At 47.5% G+C, this 24,804-nt stretch overlaps 1 protein-coding gene across 1 annotated transcript in view; it reads right to left on the bottom strand.

Annotated features, from left to right (window-relative positions):
• Positions 1 to 24,804, bottom strand: part of LOC311235806 (Fanconi anemia group C protein-like) — a 71,020-nt gene that overhangs the window by 25,180 nt on the left and 21,036 nt on the right. Inside the window, exon 5 of the mRNA XM_084323303.1 lies at positions 579 to 753. Within this exon, the coding sequence (XP_084179429.1) occupies positions 579 to 753 (175 nt within the window). The remainder of the gene's footprint in view (positions 1 to 578; positions 754 to 24,804) is intronic.

Raw genomic sequence — 24,804 nt, forward strand, 5'->3', positions numbered from 1 at the left:
CCAGCAAGCGTCGGGCCCGCTCTGACTGTGACAACTCGAATATTCCGAGTAGGTGCGTCTTAAACGCCTCATATTTATTCCGGGCAGGCGGAGCTGTTATGATGCCTACCGTCCTCGCCGCTGTAGTGCTCCCGAGGCTCGAGACGACGTGGTAATATCTCGCGGCGTCGTCGTCAACCCCTCGTAGGGCGAACCACGCCGCAGCAGAATGCTCCCAAAACTCCGGCAATCGAAGAATAACGGCATCGTTTGCCATGTTCGGTTCGGTCCCTGATACTTCAGCGAGACCAATGTCAGGGTCACCAGTGTAGTGCCGAGAGATGGGAGTCGGAGACGGTAGCTCGAGGCAGAGCGAACAGCATTTATTTAGTACACAAATACAACATGCTACGGCTACGTTGCGTGCAGACGACTGACCTGTGGTGGCAGGAAGTGCCACCTCATATAATGTTCGGGCGGAACTCTTGTTCCTAACAATAGTTCCGTGGGTGAATTATGTACCATTAACAATCACTACAACATGCACTTTTATTATGTTCTTGTGTGAATCAATAAAGGAATATCTTAAATGTACCCACCAGCTGCAGTGCCCTGCAGTGCCCCCTGGTGGTGGGGTGGTGGTAGAACGTGAACAGCCACAGCAGGGGGTCACAGTCCTCCGCTCCGGCCGTCGCCAGCAGCTGCACCGCCGCTTCCACCCAGTGAGCGCACCGGACGAGCAGGAACCAGGCCTCGAACGCCACACACTGACCCCTGCAGGACAGGAGGACAAAACGCACTCTCAAACACCGCCACAGGATTCACGCCACAGGACCTGTGATGAAAGTCGTCTCAAAGGACTTGTTCAGCTTTACGAAGGAGTGAGACTAGGGATGTCCGATATTATCGACCTACCGATATTATCGGCCGATATTGGAAATAAAATGTAATATCGGAAAATATCGGTATCGGTTTTCAAAAATGTTTTAATTTATTTATTTATTTTTTTTTTATTTTTTTTTTACTTAAATTTGTATTGAACATTTATAGACAAACAACACAACATATACAATAACATCAACAACACTATTAAACAGACATAAATAATAAAGAAAAAATGTAATACCCAAAAGACGAAAAATAAAAAATACTGACTTAAGCAAATATTCACATACATAAATAATGAAGTGGAAAAAACATAAAACAATTGTCATATCTTAAACAAAAATAAAATTAGAAAACATGGGTGAGATGGGTTCAGAGACCCTCTTTGAACCTCTTTCCTCCTTTACCCTTCGCCCTCTTGTGATGTATTTGGTTCTTCCTCTGTGATGTCGTTTTCGTTCCCCTTGTAATCCTCCCACTTTCCCCATCTTTCTCCAAATTTCTCTTCCTGTAACCTCAGCATGTGTGTTATCCTCTCCATATCCTGTATCTCTTCCACTATTCCTACCCATTGTGCTATTGTCGGTGGGTCTTCTTTGTACCACAGTCTTGTTATTGCTTTTCTGGCCGCTATCAACATTATCTTTATTAAATATTTGTCCCCCCCTTGTATTCCCTCGTGTGTCAGGTCTCCTAAGTAAAGCACCAGTCCTGTTTGTGGTAACCCGTATCCTAATATTCTGATCATTGCCTCCCCTATCTCCTCCCAATACCCCTTCAGCTTCTGACATCCCCAGAATATGTGCGTGTGATTTGCCCCCTCCTTCCCACACATCCTCCAGCATGCTTTTTGTGTTGGTGCATATTTTCCCTTCAGCTCTGGGGTTATAAAGAATCTGATTATGTTTTTCCATCCAAACTCTTTCCATATCCTCGATCCTGTTGTTGAATGTTGCACCTCGCATATGTTCCCCCATTCCTTCCCTGTTATTTCTATCTCTAGTTCTCTCTCCCATTTCTCCCTTATGTAATCGGTCGTGTGTCCCTTGCTGTTCATTATAGCCCGGTATATTGCTGATATTACTCTTCCTTGCCCCCCTTCGTATGCCCATACTATCATCTTGATTATTCCATTCTGTTCTTCGTCCTTGGCCCCCCTTATTTCTTTGTTGTAGTAGTCTCTAACCTGTAGATATCTGAAGTGGTCCCTGTTTTCTAGTCCAAATTTCTCCTTTAATTTTTGTAGTGTCTGCATTTCCCCCTTCTCTATCATTTTGCATATCGCTGTTGCCCCCCCCCCCCCTCTCCCACCTTCTGAATCCATGGTCTGACCTCCCTGGTTTTAATCTCTTGTCATGTGCTACCCATCTCAGAACCCCTGACTGCTTCTCCAATTTGTGTGTTTTTACTACTCTGTTCCATATGGTCAAGGTGCATTTGCTGATTGGATCTAATAGTCCCTCTTTTTCTTTAAATAGTTCCCTATCTCCCACCAGAGCTTGTACCTTGTATCCCTCCCCTTCTTTTTCAATGTCTTTCCATCTTGCCTCATATCTGTCGTTACACCAGCACGTCACTGCTCTCAGTTGTGCTGCATAGTAATAATCTTGTAGGCTGGGTACTGCCATCCCTCCCTCTTCCTTTGGTAGTTGTAGTGTTTTATATCTGACCCGTGGTCTTCTCCCCGCCCATATGAACCTCGATATCAGTCTGTCCCACTCCCTGAATTGATTCTGTGGTATTTGTATCGGTAGTGACTGGAATAAGTACAGTAACCTTGATAGTATGTTAATTTTAATGACCTCTATTCTTGAATTGAAGTCCAAGGGCATTACTGTCCATCTCTCTAAGTCTCTCTTGATGTTCTGATTTATCTGTGTATAGTTCGCCTCAAACAGTTTCCCCACCCCTCTCGTGATGTTCACCCCTAAGTATTTAATCTTGTCCATGTCCCATCTTATCCCGTACTGTTCCCTAATTTCCGTCGTTGGGGTATAGTTCCATGCTAAGGTCTGTGTCTTTGTCACATTTAGTTTGTATCCTGAGTAGTGGCCATATTCCTTCAGTAGATCCATCAGTGCCGGGAAGCTCTTGTCTGGTTGTCTCATGTATACTATCACGTCGTCCGCAAATAGGCCTAGTTTATATTCCGTTCCCTTTATCCTTACTCCCTTGATGTCCTCGGTCTGTCTGATCAGTTGCGCCAGTGGTTCTATGAAAACGGCGAAGAGCGTTGGTGAGAGACAACATCCCTGTCTGGTAGCCCTCTCTAATCTGATTATATCCGTCAGGCTGCCATTCACCTTAACCCTCGCTGTCGGTTCTTGATATAGCGCCTTGATCATCTTCATCGCCCTCCCGTTCAGTCCGAACCTCATCAATGTTTTATATAAAAATGTCCAGCTCACACTGTCGAATGCTTTTTCTGCATCTAGGCTAATCAGTACCGCGCTACCACCTTGTTTTTGTATCTCCTCTACTATGTGTAATGTCTTTCTCACGTTGTCCTGTGTCTGTCTCCCTTTAATAAATCCAGTTTGATCTTCATCTATAATGTCTGGCATAAACGTCTCAAATCTCTTTGATATTATCGATGTATACATCTTGTAATCCACGTTGAGTATGGACACAGGTCTGAAACTACTACATAATTCTCTATCCTTCCCTTCCTTCGGTATCGTGGTGATTATGGCTTCCTTCCACGAGGGGGGGGGGGGGCATTTTACCCTCTTCCATCGTGTGTCTGAACGCCGCCCCTAACATGGGTGCTAATTCCGTTCTAAATGTCTTGTAGAATTCCGATGGGAATCCGTCGCTCCCCGGAGATTTGTTGTTTTTAGCTCTACTAATTGCCTCTTCCAGTTCTCGTTCCGTAATTATTTTATTTAATTCTTCATTCTGTTCTTTCCCTATCGATGGTAACTCTAGCTTCTCCAGATATGCTTCTATTTCCTCTTCTCCCGCTGCTTTTGGCTGTGTGTATAGTTTCTCATAGTATTCTCTAAATGTCCTCTCTATTTCAGCTGGGTCTCTCAATATTTCATTAGTCTTTGTATCCCTTATTGTGTGTATCGTGTTCAACTTCTGTTGTGTCCTAATTCTCCTAGCCAACAGTCTGGTCGCTTTTGGTCCCCCTTCATAGTACGTTTGTTTCATGAACCTCGCTTTCTTTTCTATTTCCGTCAATAATTCCCTATTTATCCTGGCCTTTACTTCTTTGATTTCTCCGAGCGTTTCCTGTTCTTTTGATATCTGGTGTCTCCCCTCTAGCTTCTTCAGCTTCCCTATCAGATTGTGATATGTCTCCGTTCTGGCCTTCTTCAGCATTGCTGTCTTCTCCATCAATTTCCCCCTTATCACCACCTTCAGTGTGTCCCATAGAATGTTCGGATCTACCGCCCCGTTGTCATCTCCTCTTTGATCTGACTCACCACCCCCTTGTTATTTAATATTCCTACATTTAGTCTCCAGATCGTGTTCCTCCGTCTCCCTTCTAGATCTACTGTCAGATATATGGCACTGTGATCTGATATGTCCGCTACTCCTATCCTGCTCTCCCGTACCCTGTAACTGTCCCCCGTCGTCATCAAAAAGTAGTCTATTCTCGCATATGTCACGTGCGGGTGCGAGTAATGTGTGTATTCCCTGTCCATGGCGTGCATCACCCTCCAAACATCTGTAATTCCCATTTCCGTCATCTGAATATTCATATATCTACTGATTGGTGCCTGTCCTTTTCTAGTACTCGTGGTGTCTAGGTCGTGATTCAGTACTACATTAAAATCTCCCGCGCATATCAATATCCCTTCTAGTTCCATCACTATCATATAAAAAATGGTCTCATATAAATCCCTCTCACTCTCTGGGGGTGCATAAACATTCACTAACGTAATCATTTGACCCTCCATTTTTCCCTTCACCAGAACAAACCTTCCCTCCTTGTCTCTTACTTCCTTGATCAATTCAAATTTGACTGTGTTTTTGATTAACGTGATTACTCCTCTCCTCAGGTTCCGTTTAAAGGAACTATAGTATGCATTTTCATATCCAAATCTCTTCAGTTTCTCATGATCCTGTGCTACCAAATGTGTCTCCTGCAGAAAAATCACTTCCATCTCACTTTTTTTACACTTCAACATCACTTTGCCCCTCTTTATCGTATTATTCATTCCATTAACGTTTAACGACATCATTTTTATACCTTTAACCATTGTCATCTTTCTTCTTCTTTCGTCTGTCAGTCCCCCCCATGTCACATTCATTCCCCCCTCCGGTTGTAGCCTCCGCTCTCTTCACCGAATACATATAATGATTAACATAAATAAAAAACATAAACTTTACATAAAGTGCTCCCAAGGCGTTCGGGGGATCCCTGTGTCCCCCCCTGTCCCCTGCTGGTGGGTGAGGAGTAATTGCTCTCCTAGTGAGAGGCCTCCTCCTGACGGCTTGGGGGTTTGAAACCTTTACCCCCAACCGCTCGTCATATTTGTCCAGCCTTCTTACTGTTTTTATTGCTGTCGAGCTCCTGGTCAAAAGCGCTCTGTCCTTCATTCTGATCAAAGACCCCCATTTCCTAGGTCCCTCTCAATGTGGGTCATATGTTCCAATGTCCCTCCTTCCTCCCAAACCCGTGTGTGGTGTCTTCTGTGTACCCCTTTTTACTTTCTTTTCCTCCCCTCTATTTTCTATGTGATGTCCATTTATCCCCTTAATCCCTTCCAACTGTGTTACTCGCAGCGTGTGTCTATGTATTTGTTTCAATATGTTCTGTGTTCCGTCTATCATACCTAATTATATTTCCATTTATTTCCTCCATCAGCATGTGTATTATGTGTCCATGTATACGTTATGTTCGTTCCTATATCCTGCCTCTACCTGGGAATGTGTGTTTATGTATGTTATTTCAGTTTCTATATTTTGTCTCTATTTGGATAGTTTTTTCAATCTCTTGTGCGTGTACTCATCCATTTGTCTCCTCCCGCCTCCTCTCCCCTCCTTCTCCGTCTCTGGCCTCCTCGTCCATCTCCGCCTTCGGTCTGTCACGTCTCACCTCGGCCTTCTCCTCTCTCCTCCCTCCTCTCCCGGGTTTCGATCTCCTACTCTGGTCCATCTGCGTGCTTTCTCCAATCTCTGCTGCAGGCTCAGCGTCTGGCCTTCCTGTCCCCTTCCTTCTCCGTCCTCCGCCATCTGCATCCCCCGTCGCCTCATCTCCTCCGCCGCCTCCCGCGCCGTCGCGTACGTCACCGTCCCTTCCTTCCAGTGAATCCTTAGCGAGGTCATGGGTGATTGGAATTTCATTCCGTTTTCTTTCAGAATTCTCTTCAGTCCCGCGTAGGACCTGCGTGTTATTGCTACCGCTGTCGAGTAATCGTGATCAAACGACAGTCTTTTCCCCTCGATTTCTATCTTCTTGGTCCACGCGGTTCTGAGTATCAATTCCTTAATCTCAAATCTCAGAAAGTTAATAATCACCGCCCTCGGAGGTCTGTCCGGTTTTGGTCTCGGAGCCAACGCCCTGTGGGCCCTCTGTATCTCCATTTTTTCCAGTCCCGTCTCCTCCAGTTGTTCCTTGATAAGCTTTTCCACATATTGGGTCACCGATTCCCCTTCGACTCCTTCTTTCAATCCCCATATTCTGATGTTATTTCTCCGTGACCTCCCCTCCATGTCCGATATCTTTGTCTCCATCTGTTCTTGTTTTTGAATCGCACACGTTAACACCTCGTGTATCTCTGTGTTCCATTCCTCCGCTTGCGCCGTTCTAGTCTGTAACTCGGTCACGTTTCTGTCCTGTTCCGCCATCTTCTCATCCACCCTTTTGAGTTCTGTATTCATTTCACCTCTGAAGTCCTCCTGTTCCTTCCTCAATTCCTCCCGTAACTTCCCAATATCGTTCCTTATCGTGTCCGTGTTCCGTTTTATCGTCGCTGTTATGGTCTCCAATATCCCGGCCTGCATGACCACGGCCCATCCTGGCATTCCCGTGTCTGCCTCAGCGGGACCTCCCCCTTCTTCCGCCTGTCCCTTCTCGGCTTCGCTTCGGGGGCTCTGTTTCTTCAAATTCTCCTCTTCTCGTGTGTTCTCCATTTCTCTTTCCTTCACAATCGTTATCTCTTCCTTACTTCTCGTGTGCATCTTTTATTTTTAATCACTTTTCGGGTCTCTATTTATCCGTTTTTTCGCTCATTTGACCAGGAGCTCTACCGCACGTGTGTTGCCCGTCTGCTCGCATACCGGAAGTCGACCTATTTATTTATTTTTTACATTTATTTAACCTTTATTTACCCAGGCAAGCAAGTAAGAACAAATTCTTATTTTATTTATTGTCAAAAGTATGCATAATGTTGTGTTAATTCCACATAAGAGATATGTAATGTTAATTACCTGAAATTATTCAGTTTTCTTGGGGGGGAAACCCTGCATATCGGTATCGGTTGATATCGGTATCGGAAATTAAGAGTTGGACAATATCGGTATATCGGTTATCGGTAAAAAAAGCCAATATCGAACATCCCTAAGTGAGACCTTTTGAATTGTGCTTCCTTCACCAGATGTCTGTGACATTTTGTCGTATGGAAGGACGCGGCTTCCAAATGTCTGTGTGCTTGTGGTGTTAAAATATGAATGTGTCCTTCACATTTCCCTAGCATGAATGTTTAGCATCGTTAGCATTGCTCTTTGGCTCCTGGCAGCCCCAGGAAGCCCCTGAAGAGGGAGAGAACTCCAGCGGACCAAGTGGTCATCCCTGAACGGTCAAACGGGTGAATAAACTTAAAAGACCGCTGCCACTGAAGGTTGGATAATGTTCCATCAGTGTTGGTTCAAAGCGGCATCGCTTGGATGAACATTCCAGTGTCGGATGTGATGAACATTCCATATTTTTCCGTCTCGTGAACCGTCTACACACACACACACACACACACACACACACACACACAAAATACCTATAAATACTACTATATAGTGCTAATATGTCTATACTACTATGTACTATACTGCTATACCTATAGTGCTAATATGTCTATACTACTATGTTTATTTGTTTATTGTTATTTGCACTTACAAACATACATTCTGGAATAAAATAAGTAAAAGAAGAACAGTTAAAATGTGCAGGAAAGGTCAAAAAGCGCAAGGGCTTATAAGCGACCTCCCCTCTTAAACCTATATAGAATAACTACACAGAAAATCTATAATATAGAATATACGAATCTGCTATTTCCCCCTCTTTTTCCCTCCCTCCCTCCCTCTCTCCTTCTCTCCTTCCCTCTCTCTCTCCCTCTCATTTCTCCCACTCATGTTCTCTGCAGCTCTCTCTCTCCCTCCCTCCCTCCCTCTCCCTCTCTGTTCTCCCACACTCATGTTCTCTGCAGCTCTTTCCCTCCCTCCCTCCCTCCCTCCCTCCCTCCCTCCCTCTCCTTCTCTCCCTCCCTCTCATTTCTCGCACTCATGTTCTCTGCAGCTCTCGCTCTCCCTCCCTCCCTCCCTCCCTCCCTCCCTCCCTCCCGCTCTGTTCTCCCAGACTCATGTTCTCTGCAGCTCTTTCCCTCCCTCCCTCCCTCCCTCCCTCCCTCCCTCCCTCCCTCCCCTTCTCTCCCTCCCTCTCATTTCTCCCAGACTCATGTTCTCTGCAGCTCTTTCCCTCCCTCCCTCCATCCCTCCCTCCCAGACTCATGTTCTCTGCGGCTCTCTCTCTCCCTCCCTCTCTCTCTCCCTCCCTCCCTCCCTCTCTCCCTCCCTCTCTCTTTCCCAGGCTAATAGTGTTTAATGAGCGCTTGGAGCAGCTACACCTCTCAACAGGACCTCTCTGGCGTGATGCACGGGGGGAAATATCTAACTAACCACCCCCTCAATACCAGTTAATAGGAGATGGAACACAACGCAGGCATGCATGGAGATATGGTGGTAGCAGGCACACATTAAGGGTGCTTTCTCACTGCCATTCAGGGTCGAATCAGCTCCGCTCCGTCCTCGCTCCGTCCTTGGGTGCGAACTTCCCCCCTCCCTCTCCCCCCTCTAGTTTGCGTACACACTGCAGTCTTGGTGCGCTCCGGGTTTTGTTTACGGTTTACGTTTTGAGCTGCCGTAGCGATGATGTCACGCTCTAACGTCAACACAGGAAGAGTTTTAACACACAGTGGTGGAAAGTGGATGCTGATATAAAGAAACAAATAACCAATAAATATGAAGTTATATTTGAACATCTGTTGTCAAGCGTCGTCAATATAACCTTTTCTCACGAATGGAACTGGTGTTGTGGAGTCCGCTTTGAGCGTTTTCCAGGGTTAACGCTAAGCTAAACTAATGCTAATTAGCTTAGCCTATTTATTACTAGTTAGCAGCTAACATTAGCCCATCGCTCGCGTCAATTATATTTCATGTCATTGATCTACCGGTCGATCACGGCCGACTGGTTGGGCATGGGCACCACTGGGCTATAGAAATAAATGCATTCGAACAAGAAACCAATGTATAGTAGACATAGCAATGGCAAAATAATTGCCAGGCCTAATGCGAGCCAGGGAAGTCTTGTGCTTGTAACGTGGCTTCATGTTTTCATCCACTTTTCCGGTTCCGGGTCGAGGATGTAGTAGTCGCTCACTGCCACGTTGTTACTCCCTTTTTTTATATTTAGTTTTAAAAGCCTCTTTTTATATTCTCAACTCGGTTAAACCTTTTTGTATACATCCCTTTATGTTTCCTACTAACTTTTTTGGCTGAAAGAACCACAATGGCAGCGAAGAGAGCACTGAGAAATGATCCCAAGAAGGATGACGCCAAGAAGGACGACGATGATCCCACTGATATAATGGCCATTGCTGGGCTAATTGCTTCTTCAAGTGAAGAGCTCAGGCAATCCATAACCAACGAAATCAGAACATCCACTATATCGCTCGAAGCCAAACTCGACAACCTCTGGGCGTCGGTTCTATATCATGCTAGCTTCCGCTCAGCGTCATATTGCACATATCTCGCTCCAGTGTATATGCACTGAATAAAATTTCAAAATGTACCTTTACATACCAACATCCGTCTGACCACACCCCCATCTGCTACCTACATAAGCAGGGGTGGGGCCACACACTCATCTCCTTCTCAAATTTCACCCCAATAGGAAGTGCCTTGTATGCCAATCACTTGATATGGGAAAGAAAGTATTTAGCTGAAGAGAGGAAAACAGAAGAACAAGGAGATACGTTGACGTTATATCTTTATTTTCTCTCTCACTATTTCGAGAAAATACGGCGATAATGTCTTCGTCACTGGAGTGTCTGGAAGATGATGATCATTCTGACCTCCACCGGCTTTTTCGTATTAGGGGCTCGCGCCGCTGATATACTCCCCACCTGCAGTCCTCCTTGCTGCGGCTGGATAGGTATTGAACCTCCGGTCATACAGCTGGACTGTGGGAGGCACCGGCTCTTGTGAGAAACTGGTTGCTTCCGAGCTGGGTGAGTAATGTTTTGCTTGCGAGCACTAGTTGTCTGCTAGTGCTCTGGGGGCTAGCTGACAATTTTACGAAGGCCGGCCCCAGATTGGGGTCCTCTGCTCGGCTTCTTAAGCGGCGGACGGAGGATCTTGGTCTGACGCCCATGATGGTCAACCTAGTGGCCCGCGACCGAGACCTGGTTGAACCCGGGATTCTCTGGACAAGCGGATGCTTCTCTGTCCCGTGCAGGCCCCATCTTTCACATGAATGTGGAAGTACACCCTAAAGCACGAGGAAAAGTGGGCATGGATCTTCTTTATCGGTAGTTCCATGCTCAAGTCGGCTGCAGCCCGGATGGGAATTGAGCCGACTCCGCTGCATATCTGGTAAATCACTGTTGAAAACTGTGTTTGACATTTCTTTTTCTCTGCTCTCTTAGGATGATGGGGGACTCAGGCGGCGGCCTGTCTGAAGTGTGGCTTATTATGTCATTGTGTACAGTTCAGGTGATAGCTGCTTAGCTGGCGTGCTAGTTTGTGGCCTACTGTTGTTAGCCAGTCAGCTGTTAGCTGCGGCGCTAGCTTGTTGTGTTCACTAGGCTAGGAAACGTTAGCTTGTTGCTATCAGTCGGGCGGCTGTTAGCTTAAATGCTACACTGTTGAACGTTACTGTGACTATAACATGCCTTAAACACTCTGACTACGACGTCATCTTTGACAGAGGATGTTAGTCGACCCTACACCCGGGTGCCATGCCAGCGAGGACTTCGTCAACATGGAGAACGGCGGCTGGGTGGCGTAGCGGACATTACCCTCGTCACCAACGCAGGAGATGCCGGGTTCGACTCTGTGTCCCGTTGACCAGTGTTGCAGTCCTCTCGGCCTGCGCTCAGGGTGGAGGTAGGAGTCCTGACCGGACTTTAAACACTTCTTCTTTTCTTCCCTTCTAAATGTTTTGTAATAACGATGTTTCCAAAACGTGTGTTGCTGCAATACATTGAGGATACGACGCGTGTTGTGTGTGAATTGTCTTGTCACTGGTATAGCTTCTCTCTCCATAGAAAATCGGCGTTGTTTTTTGCATGTGTAAAAATGAACTGGTTAGTTGTGATGAGAACATGTGTGTTCATGTAACGTTTGTAATGTGGGTGAACTCACAACGAAGAGGGTTAGTTAACCTGTGAAGCTATGCTTAGTGACATGTGATTGAGGAATGAATCTTTTTCTCAGCCTGTGATGACAATGAACAGCATGTTCACATATTAACAGGGGTACCTGTTCAACCTGGTTGTATCAAGGGTAAGGTAGGAGGGGTGACCCCCCCGGTTTCCCTGGGGCTTCCCCCCCTCCTCTCAGACATGTTGTTTACAATATATTGTGTCACTGTGTTTGTGGGGATACGATGTAACCCTCAGCTTAAGTTGCTGGGGTTGTGCTTCCGCTTGAGAAACTATTCTTTTCCTAAAGAAAAGGTTGTTTGGTCACTTATCATGTGTGCTTAGTAAGGCCTGTGGCCAATACGTAATCAAGGACTTATGTCTCTCTCGTTATGAAAAACGGCGTTCCTCTGTAGTAAGAGTGTACTTTTGCCATTTTTTGTTGTGATGAAGGGTTGTGTGTGTCGTTGAGATCTACGACTGGGTTAGGTTTGGCCCACAGAAGTGTGTAAGTCTGGTACCGGGGCTCTTAAAGGGGCCCTCTCTGTTCTGTGTTTTTTCCTTAGTAAAACTCAGATAGCAGGTTAGCACATGAGCTATGTGAAGCTGTTAGATGCTTCATGTAGCATGCTATGACTGGGTCATGCTCTACTTTGTCATTACATCGTATCAGGGGTGAGGGGTCGTAAAGGGGTTAACTGGTAAACCTTTCCTCCCCTTTTCTGATTGGTCAGGGGTTAAAACCCCCTGTCCTTCAGGGTTCCTGTCACGTTGCTGTTCGGCACGTTACAGGGTGGGGGGGGGGGGGGGGGGGGTTCCTGGTCCCATGCCCTGAAAAATTGGGCGTGTGCACCGCGGAAATTCCCCCGCCATAGAGTACGGCACTGAGCGTGTTTCTATTGGTAAGACTTCCGTGAGTTGTTCAGGTTCCATGTTATGGATCTGTTTCAGGGAGTTGTCAGAGCTCCTCCTCACGAAGCTTCTCCTCAGGGAGAAGTGCCTTCTGTGAGTTCGGACCCTCCTTCCCAGTGAGGGAGCCTCCTCAGAGTTTCAGAGCCTCCTCCTCAGATTGTCAAGGTGAGTAGAACTTCAAAAAGGAGTTCTGCTCTATTGTATGTGTATTCGATTAAATTAGATTATTGAGTGTGTATTGGTTCAGTGCCTCCTCCTCGGAGAGCCCTAACCCAAGTGTTACATAGCTCAATGTTGCAATATTTCTTTTCAATCTATACAGCTCGCGTGGGAAGTCTCTCTGAGGATTCCCGTCTCCTCCCTGTGGTGAGGGTGGCGGGATGTAAAAATGAATTTGTTTTACCCTCAGCCGCATCACGTGGGATTCATGTCAGTATGTGTTTCTTTCTTTTTTTAATAAAAAGAGGAAAGAACATGAAGCACGACGGCTCCTTGTCGTTCTCCCAGGCGACTTGGAGGAACAATGTCTGGTGTCTTGTTAGACCAGGGGTGGGCAATTATTTTTCCCGGGGGGCCGAATGAGCAACTGAAAATATGTTGGAGGGCCGGGCCAAAATTCCAAACACAATTATGCATAATATACATTTTATTTCTATATAAAAAGCAGTAAATGGCATTGTTTTGACCCCTGGTAAGAGTGTATGTTATTATTTGGCAATTAAAAGGTGAGGTTAGCTTTCAAAAATATAATTTATTCAAATAGAATTTATTTCCAAAATGATAAACAAAATGTGAAACATTAATAACAACGGGCATGTATGAAAAAGTGCTATACAAATAAAGTTATTATTTTGAGTTTCATATACTATTGAAACAATGATTTTCTTAGCTTTCTAAAGACATCACATCATCTTATAGCCAAAATAAACAAGACATGTCACTGAACTGTGTAAAGAAAAGTGTCCCAGTAGCCTTTTTTACTTTACATGCCTATATTAAACATTTAATGTTTTCAGAACTGTGCAAAAAAAAAAAAAAAAAGGATCAAGTGTCCCATTTCACTTGTTATATTTCCACATTTTAGTGTTCTTCAGCTCTTTTTTTTTTCATTCAGTGTGATAAATCCAGTCTCTGTTGAGCTTTAACAAGTCCATCAAAGTCAGGTTGCATGTCTGAGGTGGAGATGCGAAGCACAGCTGCCAGATGTTCATCAGTGAGAGAGGATCTGTACCTGGACTTGGTAAACGTCATGACTGAGAATGTCTGTTCACATATAGGTGGATCCAAAGAGAACCAACATCTTCTGAGCATGTCTTCTCATGTTTGGAAAGTTCTCCTCCTTGAGAGCAGAGTAGAACTCTAGCAGTGATGCTGACTTAAAGTGCTCTTTCAGTAGTGAATCAGACTGCAGGTCAATGAGTTCAAGCTGAACATCAGTGGGTGCACTATCAACACTGCAGGTAAAGGGAGAGGAAACCAGCTGCATTTCATCCTCAACCTTTTTGAAATCTTGAAAACGCATTGAAAATTCATCATGCAGTGCTCCCAACATGGATGAGTACCTGTGCCGGTGATCAGCTGATGGTTTGACTTCTTTCAGGGTTTTCATGTGTTTGAGATTGTTGCTGCCTAGTTGCCTTGAAACGTCATATTTTGTCATGAAGGCTTTCACATGGCTATGCATTTCATGAGCAAAAAGGCCCTTGCCCTGCAGTTGTGTGTTCAGTAGGGATGGGTACTGTTCACATTTGAACCGATACGGTACCGGTACCTGTGAATCAATACCGGTACCCAACGGTACCCTTTTTCTGTACTTTAGTCTCCAAAATTGAATCTACCTACCTCAGTTGTGAAAAAAGAAATCCAAACTTCAAATAACCACACTTTCGACCGTTTTCGGCTTGCCCCGACTGCTTTGTTGTTGAATCAAGTCAAATCCTAGGTAAGCGTATATTGTGCGTGTGAACGTTGACATGAAAGAAAAAAAAAGTTAAAAAAAAAAATATTAAAAAAAAATATTAAAAAAATATATTTTTTTTATTTTTATTTTTATTTTTTTATTATCATGTAATCTTTCGCGGGCCGGTCAGAATTATCCCGCGCGCGGGCCGTACAATGCCCAGGTCTGTGTTAGACTATCCATTGATGTGTTTGGGTCTCGACGCGTACATAGTGCTGGCTCGGGGTGTTTCTGATAAGAATCACGCATGAGGCTGGTATGCCTTGGTTGCTCGTTATTAAAACGGCGTTTTTATAGGGCAACTGGGATGGAGGGTTTCTCTTCCGAGCGCCTGTTACTAGGTCTTGACGAATTCTCGTTCATATCTGGGGGATGTTAACGGAATAGATCAAAACATAGGTAGAGGGGTCTCACGCCCTTGAGGTGGGCCACTGAGCGCGGTACGAATGGGAACGTCTGGGTGGCGCCCTCTTTTCATGTTTTAGATCGACACGCGTACCTACCCCCTCTCTTGGAGTGGGGATGTCGGCGTGATTAGGGCACAGGACTGGTTCTGGTCACGCTGGTCCAGGTCAGTTAACCCGTTGTCCGCCGGGGACGCAGATCTGCTGTTCTGGTACCCTGAGGGACTTGTGCTTTTTTCGGGGGGAAAAATGCCGGGTCGGCCCGGGTGTCACAGGGTTGGGCGTTACGGAGACCCTTTGTTGGGTACATGTTGTACCCTGTGCTCCTTTTTCCTTTCGCCCCTCTCTTACGCATGGTGAAGAGGGGGCTGTTGGGGTGGTCTTATGGACCACCATCCCTGTGTGCTTCCCGGTCCGCCGGGCCCGGTCCGAAGTTGTGTTTCGTCGACCCGTAGGCCTGGGATAACCCCGTTTTGAAAACTGAAACACTTGTACTGCGGTATAGCCAGTGTATACCCGCAGGTGTGTTTTGGAGTTTTTTCTTGAGGGGTTATAGAAACAACCACCGCATGTGGTACCAAGAGGGTGGTTGATTCCCTGGTGTGTTGGAGCGGAGTCAACTCCCGGGTTACCCGGTTGAGTGTGCCCCTGCACGTTCATGACGTCTGCCAATCGTGTCAGCCTTCTCTGCCTCGGCCCCTCTGGGTCGGGTTTTTTTGGGGAGGCTTTGTCATGGTGCGCAACAATGCCAGCATACACTGTTTTCAGTTGACCCCTTTGGCGCCTGTCTCGTCCGCAGTGCTCCAGGCTCGGGTAAAATGCCTGCTGCCTGGATTGAGGGATCGACCCCTTCTGGGGGTCGTCTCCCCGGTGTGCTGCCTGCTCCCGCTGTAGTGTAGCCTCTTGAGTGCTTCGAGTTACAGCCATGCTGACTGCCTGAGTGTGCCAGGGTCAGTGTGCCAGGCGGCGTGCTAGTGGGGGGAAGGGCCCGCTCTTGGATGGGCCCTGTCCGAATACGCTGGCGATGTGGGGGGCGGTGTCACTAGTGACCGCCTGGTGAGGTCTTGATGCTGTGGCGTCGTTGACCTCTCCGGGCCCCCTTTTTCCGGGGGGATCCAGTCCCTTCTGGGTCTGGGTCTTCCTTCGCGCTCCGCTGCTACGGCCTTGCCACGGGGTTGAGTTTGCTCTTGACCCCGTGATTTTGGGGGCGGTAACGAGGTTTGTTCCTTCCGTTTGTTCCCTGGTGGCATGCGGATTGTGCGTGTGCGTAGTCGTGGGGTCAAGCCACGGTCTGCTCACCCTGTGCGTTGAGTTGCTCGAGTTCCTCTTCGCACGGTCGGATCCGTCTCCCTCCCGTCCTCCAATAGGGAGGGTATCCTCCATTAGGGAGGGTCGGGGGGCTCGGTCCTCCCCGGTCTGATGGTTGTGGGAGGCCTCAGCGGGGTACATTTGTCGAGCTTTTAGCTCCCGCTCAGCTCCTGAGCGGAAGCTAGCATGATATAGAATGATAGGTTATGAATATAACCGTAGTTCTATGAATGCTAGTGACGCTCAGCGTCTGGACGCCACTGCGGCCCTTGATCTTTCCTTGTGGTGAAATTTTTTGGGAAGGAGATGAGTGTGTGGCCCCACCCCTGCTTATGTAGGTAGCAGATGGGGGTGTGGTCAGACGGATGTTGGTATGTAAAGGTACATTTTTAAATTTTATTCAGTGCATATACACTGGAGCGAGATATGTGCAATATGACGCTGAGCGTCACTAGCATTCATAGAACTACGGTTATATTCATAACCTATTGTTAATGATAATACCGAGCGTTTGAACACCGTGGAAAACGGCTTAAATACATGGTCGGGCAGGATGGAAGAGCTTGAGGCTAGGTGTACGACTACGAAAATCTAAGCTAACCGACGTCGAGTCCCGTAGCCGCCGATCCAATATTCGCATATTAGGACTGGATGAGTCCGTGTATAGCGACCAACCCAGTGACTTTTTTGCAAAGGTACTGGCTGATATTCTGGGGAAAGAGATCCTTTCTACGCCACCCGAGTTGGACCGGTGTTACAGGGCCGGTGCCAAAACAACAACTAGCTCCAGGCCTAGAGCAGTTATTGCTCGTTTACATCATTATCAAATAAAAGAAAAAATTAGGCACGGAAGAGGAGGGGAACGCTGAAATACGAAGGGAAACCAGTCCAAATCTTTGAAGACTACTGTCCTGAAGTCGTGGAGCAGCGTTCCCGCTACAGAGATGTCATGGGCCCCCTCTACAAGCTAGGTCTCAAGCCGTCTCTTCAGTACCCTGCAAGGCTTTTCATCACGACCAAAGACGGCACGAGAAAACCGATTCCTTCGCCTGAGGACGCCGTTGCCTTCTTGAAGACCCAGGATGAAGAGGCCACGACACCGGCCTCACCATACCGTGGTACGCGATAGTAGCCTGTTTTTGAGCCGTTAGCACTTCGTTATGGCTAACACGCAGAGCGGCGTCATATTATTCTCTATTTCTCCGTTTTTATAAATATGGTTAACTGTGTGACGTTGGGTGTCGCCTAGATGCTTTATTTAAATGTTTCTCGACATCTGACATAAGGGGGGGTCGGTCGGTTCTGTTTTGTATAACTATTACATAATCTTTTTCTACATCCACTATATGCTAGGGAGATAAGCGCTAGCTTTGTTCAAATGATCTATGACTTTTATGCGTGTCACTTACGCCTCGTCATGACTTGGCTTAATACCTCTGTGGGACCGTGTAGCGTTTATTTTTTTTTCTGTGTGTGTGTACATATTTTTATTGGGCCTCAAGGATCCATCAACGTTTCAGCTACGTTCTGCTAGCCACACACACGACATTATAGTTGCGTCCACGGCCAGCGTCATCATCTGCTGTTCATCTGTTGTTGACCTACTAGTACGCTAAAATGTCAGACGAACTGTTGCACAGCGCCCTCTCCTGACACGGCGGTCTAATTGCACTATGACAATGCTGCAATGTTCTGTGACCTCTACTCTATGCGAATCACAGGAAACAACGGACTTCACAGCGGAGCATCGCCCTCCTCCGGCCTGGTGGACGCACTGCACACGCATGCAGTACACATGTAGAAAGTTTCAACTGCCATGATTCTATCCATAGTGACATCATAGTGACATCACAGGTAACATGTTAAGTCACCATGAATATACCACTGCACTGGCTTTAGAATGATGTAGAAAGTTTCAACTGCCATGATTCTATCCATAGTGACATCATAGTGACATCACAGGTAACATGTTAAATCACCATGAATATACCACTGCACTGGCTTTTAGAATGACAAAGCTGCTAGGTACTGTGTCCAGCAAGGATGCCGCGACCCCTACGGCTGTCATATCCTTAGACGCGATGAAGGCCTTTGACAGATTGGAGTGGTCTTATTTATGGGCAGTACTTAGAAGGATGGGGTTAGGTGAAGGGTTCATCCATATGATCAAAGTGCTATATACAGGTCCATCGGCCATGATTTTAACAGGTAAACTCTGCTCGCCACTCTTCCCTGTATCGCGCTCGTCCAGACAGGGTTGTCCTCTTAGTCCCGGACTATTTGCTCTATCCCTCGAACCTTTAGCTCAGTACATAAGACAATCCCAGACCATATCACCGGTCTCAATTAAGGGCACACAGCATCACATCAGCTTATATGCAGATGATGTACTCTTGTTCATGCAGAACCCCGCCACCTCCCTACCTCATCTTCTCAAAGTAATAGATGATTTTGGCAGTCTATCGGGATTTAAGATCAACTGGCCAAAATCGGCCTTCCTTCCACTCAATGTGACTGCGCAATCCTCCCAGCAAATATACTCATGGTAGAACACTTTAAATGTCTTGGAGTTGAAATATTCCCCACTATAGGCCAGACGTGAAGTATAATTACTCCGGCTTGCGAGACAGGATCACAGATGACTTCAGCAGGTGGTCAAAATTAAAAAACTCATTACAGGCCCGAGCGTCAATAGTTAAGATGAATGTTTTGCCCAGAATTAACTATCAGCTCCATGTTGTCGTTACCCCCCCCCCCCCCCCTGCTGGTTACTGGCAAAAACTGCACTCTGCTGCATATAAATTCATTTGGAACAACAAACGCCCACGATTAAAAAGATCCACTGCACAGAGAAATAAAACCGACGGGGGTTTAGCCTTTCCAAACTTCAAATATTACTTTCAAGCGTTCTCTTTAAGACCACTGATCACCTGGTTTGATTCTCAAGCAGCGGTATCCTGGAGACCATTGGAGGAGAAGATAGTGGCCCCACATAGACTGCAGGATATAGTATAAACCAACATATCAATTAAGCAATGCAACTTAAGATTTGGCCCTCTTATTACACATGTGATCCGGATTTGGCGTGACACAGAAAACGTGTACTAACCACCATAAATGGCACATGCATTCTCCCCTATTTAATCACAATTGACTCCTTATTGGACAACAACCTATCAGATACCCTGGTTGGGAAAAGAAAGGCATACACACATTGGGGGATATCTTCGATGACTCTGGTCTCCGCTGTTTTCAAGATATATCCAACAAATTTGACCTCCGCAGATCCTCCTTTTTCTTCTATTTACAAATAAGAGCAGCTCTGAAGGCTCACAGCGTCCCATGGGATGCTCCACTTGAGCACCACAGGTTTCACAAATTCTTTTATGACAAGGAGACGTCGAGAGGCTTTGTCTCTGACTTTTATCGCCACTTACTTACGTCCTCATATAAGGTCCTTCCCCTAGACACGGTTTGGAGGAAGGATATCCCAGAGCTGGAGGTAGATTTTGATTGGGATGCAGTCTGGGAAAATGTTCGGCTATCATCACGCAACCCAGATCACCAACAGATTAATCTTAACTTTGTTCATAGGACTTACCTGACCCCTAGACGATTGAACCTAATGGGTCTCAGACCTGACTCTCGATGCTCCTTGTGTTCAAACGGTGCTATTGGTACATATATGCATATGTATTGGGAATGCCCTCCTGTTGAGACCTTCTGGGAAAATGTTACCATGTAGGAGATGGGAAATCACGACCAGAGAGAGTGAAGTTTCTTTGACCACACATCAGTGTACATCATTTATTAGCATAGCCATGGATACCACAACAAACCAAGCCAAGAGTTCATATGGCCGCTCTAGCTACCCACAATGCCCCGTGTCCTTAAAGTGACAGTGTAGGTGGATTATGTCCAGTCCATGTAAGTGTCCATGTAAGTGCCCACTACATATGTCCCCCCAGAATTCACCCTACTAACTCAAAAAACGGGTCGGTAGACGGACCTCCCGACCATAACGGCTCCGAACAACTGGAGCCGGCATATGAGCTACCGTGGGACCCCCTGGGGCCTTGCGGTGGCGAGGAGGGCAAGGGGCAAGGTGCCTAGTGGGCGGTGAGGGACTCATATTTTCAAAAAGTGATTTAGGGTGACAAGGTTTAACACGGGGAGGTCTCCCTCGCCGCGGGGGCTGAGCGATCGCCACGGGGTGATCCACATCCAAGTGAGCTGGCTTAAGCCGGTCCACCGAGACATGTTCCGGTTTACCGCCAATGTCCACCACGAAGGTCTTACTTCCCGTCTGTATGACCCGAAACGGGCCATCGTAGGGGGGTTGAAAGGACCCGCGGTGGGCATCGTGCCGTATGAACACATATTCCGTGGCCTGGAGGCCGGGTGGAACACGAGTCTGTGGCAAACCATGCTGCGAGGTGGGGACCGGCACAAATGCCCTAGCGTTCTCCAAGAGTGAAACGCGCTGCTGGGTCGCAGACCAGGGGTCTGTGGTGTCAGGTAAAAACTCCCCGGGGACCCGCAGCGGTTGGCCATAGACCAGCTCAGCCGATGATGACTGGAGATCCTCCTTGGGGGCGGTCCTGAGACCCAACATGACCCACGGGAGCCTGTCGACCCAACTACCATCGCTAAGGGTAGCTCGGAGAGAGGCCTTCATGGACCGGTGAAACCGCTCACACAAACCGTTAGCCTGTGGGTGATAAGCGGTAGTGCGGTGCAGTCTCACGCCTAAGTTTCTGGCAATCTCGGACCAAAGCTCAGAGGTGAACTGAGGTCCGCGGTCCGACGAAAGGTCAGACGGAGCACCAAACCGGGCCACCCACGTATATATAAACGCCCGAGCCACATCAGTGGACGTTGTGGATGACAGCAGAACGGCCTCTGGCCACCGATTGGTTCTGTCCACCATCGTGAGGAGGTATGTGAAACCATGCAATGGGGGTAATGGACCCACCAGGTCCACATTCACATGGTCAAACCTCCTTTCGGGCATGGAGAACTGGGCCAAAGGAGCTTTAATGTGGCGGTGTACCTTAGCGCGCTGGCACATCACACAGGTCTTAACCCAGCCTCTCACATCCTTTTTCAGCCCGTGCCAAATGAACTTGGCTGCCACCTGTTTTTGAGATGCCCTGTTTCCGGGGTGAGAGAGACCATGTATGATGTCAACAACATGACGTCTCCAACTGCTGGGCACAACCGGTCGCGGCCGTCCCGTGGAAACGTCGCACAGGAGTGTGCCGTTAGCCTCATTAAATGCCACATCCTCCAGCCTGAGTGCTGTGATGGCCGTCCTGTAGGCCTGAACGTCCAGGTCGGAAACCTGGTCTGAGGCCATGCGTGCATAGTCTAAACCAACATGGACGGCCCCGACCAAGGCCCGAGAGAGCCAGTGGCTGCCAAGCCCTACTCACCCACTGTTCGTATACCGCTCCAACAGCATAGTCTGAAGCATCAGTGGTGATGGCAACAGGGGCGTTGGGAAGTGGGTGTGCCAGCCTGGTTGCATTGGCCAGGGCGTTTTTAGTATCGACAAATGCCTTGCGTCTCTCATCCGTCCAGTCCACCACATTTTACCCCTGAGAGCCTCGTACAGAGGTCGCATTAGCTGAGCAGTCCGGGGGACAAACCGATGGTAAAAATGTACCATGCCAAGGAACTCTTGCAGAGCCTTGATGGTGGGTGGCAGTGGAACATTTGCTATGGCGTCAACCTTAGATGGGAGGGGAACTGCCCCATCTTTGGTGACGTGGTGCCTGAGGAAATCGATCCCAGACAGCCCAAACTGACATTTAGCTGGGTTAACTATGAGCCCATGCTGACTGAGTCGGTGGAAAAGGGTCCTGAGATGGGACAAGTGCTCTGCTCTGGTGGTACTGGCGACTAAGATGTCATCTAGGTAGACAAACAAAAAAGGCAGGTCCCGTAACACAGAGTCCATCAAGCGCTGGAATGTCTGTGCTGCATTTTTAAGCCCAAAAGGCATGCGCAAGAACTCAAATAAACCAAAGGGAGTAATCACCGCCGTCTTAGGGATGTCCGCTGGGTGGACCGGCACCTGGTGGTAACCTCGAACTAAATCTATTTTTGAAAATATGAGTTTCCGGGCCAGGTGGGTGGAAAAATCCTGAATATGTGGAACCGGGTATCGGTCCGGTGTAGTTACCTCGTTAAGGCGGCGGTAATCGCCACACAGGCGCCACCCGCCGGCAGCCTTGGGGACAATGTGAAGGGGTGAGGCCCATGGGCTGTCAGAACGACGGATAATACCCAGGTTCTCCATGTTGGAAATCTCTGCCTTGGCAACGGCCAGCTTGGCAGGATCTAGGCGGCGAGCCCGGGAGTAGACTGGCGCACCTGCCGTAGAGATGTGATGCTCCACACCGTGCTTACTGGTGGAGGATGAGAAAGTGGGCTGGGTAAGGACAGGGAACTCGGCTAGCAGCTGGTGAAACTCATCTGTAACAGACAACATGTTAGACAAACCCACAGGAGGCGCTGCCCCGACAGTACATTCAAATGAACAAAAGGTGGTGGCGTCGATCAAGCGATTGTTCCTGACATCCACCAACAATCCATAAGCACACAGAAAATCAGCACCCAGCAGGGGCACAGACACATCAGCAGTGATGAAGTCCCAGCTAAACCGCCGCTCACCAAAACACAGCTCCACTAGCCTACTGCCATACGTGCGGATTGTAGTACCATTGGCAGCTTCCATAGTGTCCACCCTTGACGCAGGCAGCACGCTTCTCTGTGCCCCTGTGTCGCACATGAAACGCCTGCCTGAGATGGTGTCCCGAAAAAACAGTAGCCTGCCGGCCCCACCAACGCTCATGGCCACTGTTGAGCGCCGGCCCGGGCGTTTCCCGGCCCCTTGTAAGTACATGGGGGACGGCATTGGTTAGCCCTGGCTCCATACTTGGCTCCATGTGTGAAAGAAACACCAGCCAGTGTCTCTCCCTCGCTGGCGAGGGGCTGCCACCGCAGCAGCGACGGTATAATCCCCATGGTGAGAGGAAGAGGGTTGGTCATGGTAGAACACAGTAGAACAGTGTTGTTGTTGGCTGGCCAAAAATAACTTATCCGCCTCCGCGGCTAACATACGGCAGTCATTTATTGTTGTGTTGGCCAAGGCAGCCCTTACCTGAGCCGGTAACTGACGTAAGAACAGCTGTCTGAACAGAAAGTGGTTGGGCTCATGCTCTCCCATCAACGCCAGCATCCTATCCATAAGCTCGGACGGTTTACTGTCGCCCAGACCTTGCAATGAAAACAGCCGGTTAGCTCGTTCCACCTCAGATAGTTCAAAACACTTCAACAAGTGTGCCTTCAGCGTGCCATATTTGTCGTGCGCCGGAGGGTTTGTGAGTAGACTCACCACTCTGGCTGCCGTGTTAGTTCCAACCACAGGGGGGCAGCGGTGGCCTAATGGCTAGAGAAGCGGGTTTGTGACCGGAAGGTCGCCGGTTCGATCCCCGGGACCGGCAGGAAAAATCTGTTGCTGAAGTGCCCTTGAGCAAGGCACTTAACCCCAACTGCTCCAGTGGAGTTGCTCAGTGGCCAATGGTGTCAGACTGTGGTTGTACTGGGCAGCTCCCATGTATGAATGGAACTGTGTGAATGTGAAGCAGGGCGTAGCTGAAAAAGAGCATCTGTGCTCAGCGAACCTACCCTGGGTAAATAAAGGTTAAAAAAAAATAAAAATAAAAAGCGACAACGTGATAGTACTTGGTATCATCCTCCGTTATTTTCTTTATTGCAAACTGCGCCTCCGCCTGCACAAACCATGCAGTAGCTTGCGTTTCCCAGAACTCTGGCAATTTCAGCGTGACTGCTGCTTCCATAAATTCAATCGTCCTTGAAAGCGTCCAAGAACGTCAGGTTCACCAATGTAGGAGATGGGAAATCACGACCAGAGAGTGAAGTTTCTTTGACCACACATCAGTGTGCATCATTTATTAGCATAGCCATGGATACCACAACAAACCAAGCCAAGAGTTCATATGGCCGCTCTAGCTACCCACAATGCCCTGTGTCCTTAAAGTGACAGTGTAGGTGGATTATGTCGTGTCCATGTAAGTGCCCACTACAACCACTAAATTATCAGAGATTTTATCTCTGACCATACCGACACTGCCTTCTGTACTGTTGTTGAATGATGTTTCTCAGTTATTAACCTCTGTACATGTAAAGAGACTCATTTTGGCGGGTCTTACAGCTGCCAAAAAGTTGATAGCGTCACGCTGGATTCAACCGGATAAAATGTGCCCGAAGGTATGGATTCTCACCTATCTCGATGTGATTTATCTAGAGATATTTACTGCGCAGGTTTTAGGTGTTAATGAAGCCAGCCTCGCAGTCTGGGTGGCTGTGGTGGATAAGATAAAGGAACGCATATAAATTTGGAGTTTTCTGGTGTTGAATGAAGTAGTGGATGTATGGATGGAGTAGTGGATGCCCACGTTGGGGTCCTGAAGGGGGGCGGGGGGGGGGGGGGGAGCGAGCGAGTGTCCATGGTAATGTATTTATTATATGTCTTTTAGTCTATTTTCATTCTGATTTAATTACTGGACTGTCATTATTGTTATTATTATTTCTGTTATTGTCCTGTGAGTTATTGTTGATTATTACTGTTACTGTATTGTTTGTCTTGTTTCATGTAAAAAAAAAGAGAAAATAAAACATTTGATAAAAAAAAAAAAAAAATCATCCACTGAGCCGTGAGGCTCAACATGCTTGTTTGGTT

This window comes from Notolepis coatsorum (genome assembly GCF_963971535.1).
Source record: "Notolepis coatsorum genome assembly, chromosome: 10".
NCBI classification, from domain to species: domain Eukaryota; kingdom Metazoa; phylum Chordata; class Actinopteri; order Aulopiformes; family Paralepididae; genus Notolepis; species Notolepis coatsorum.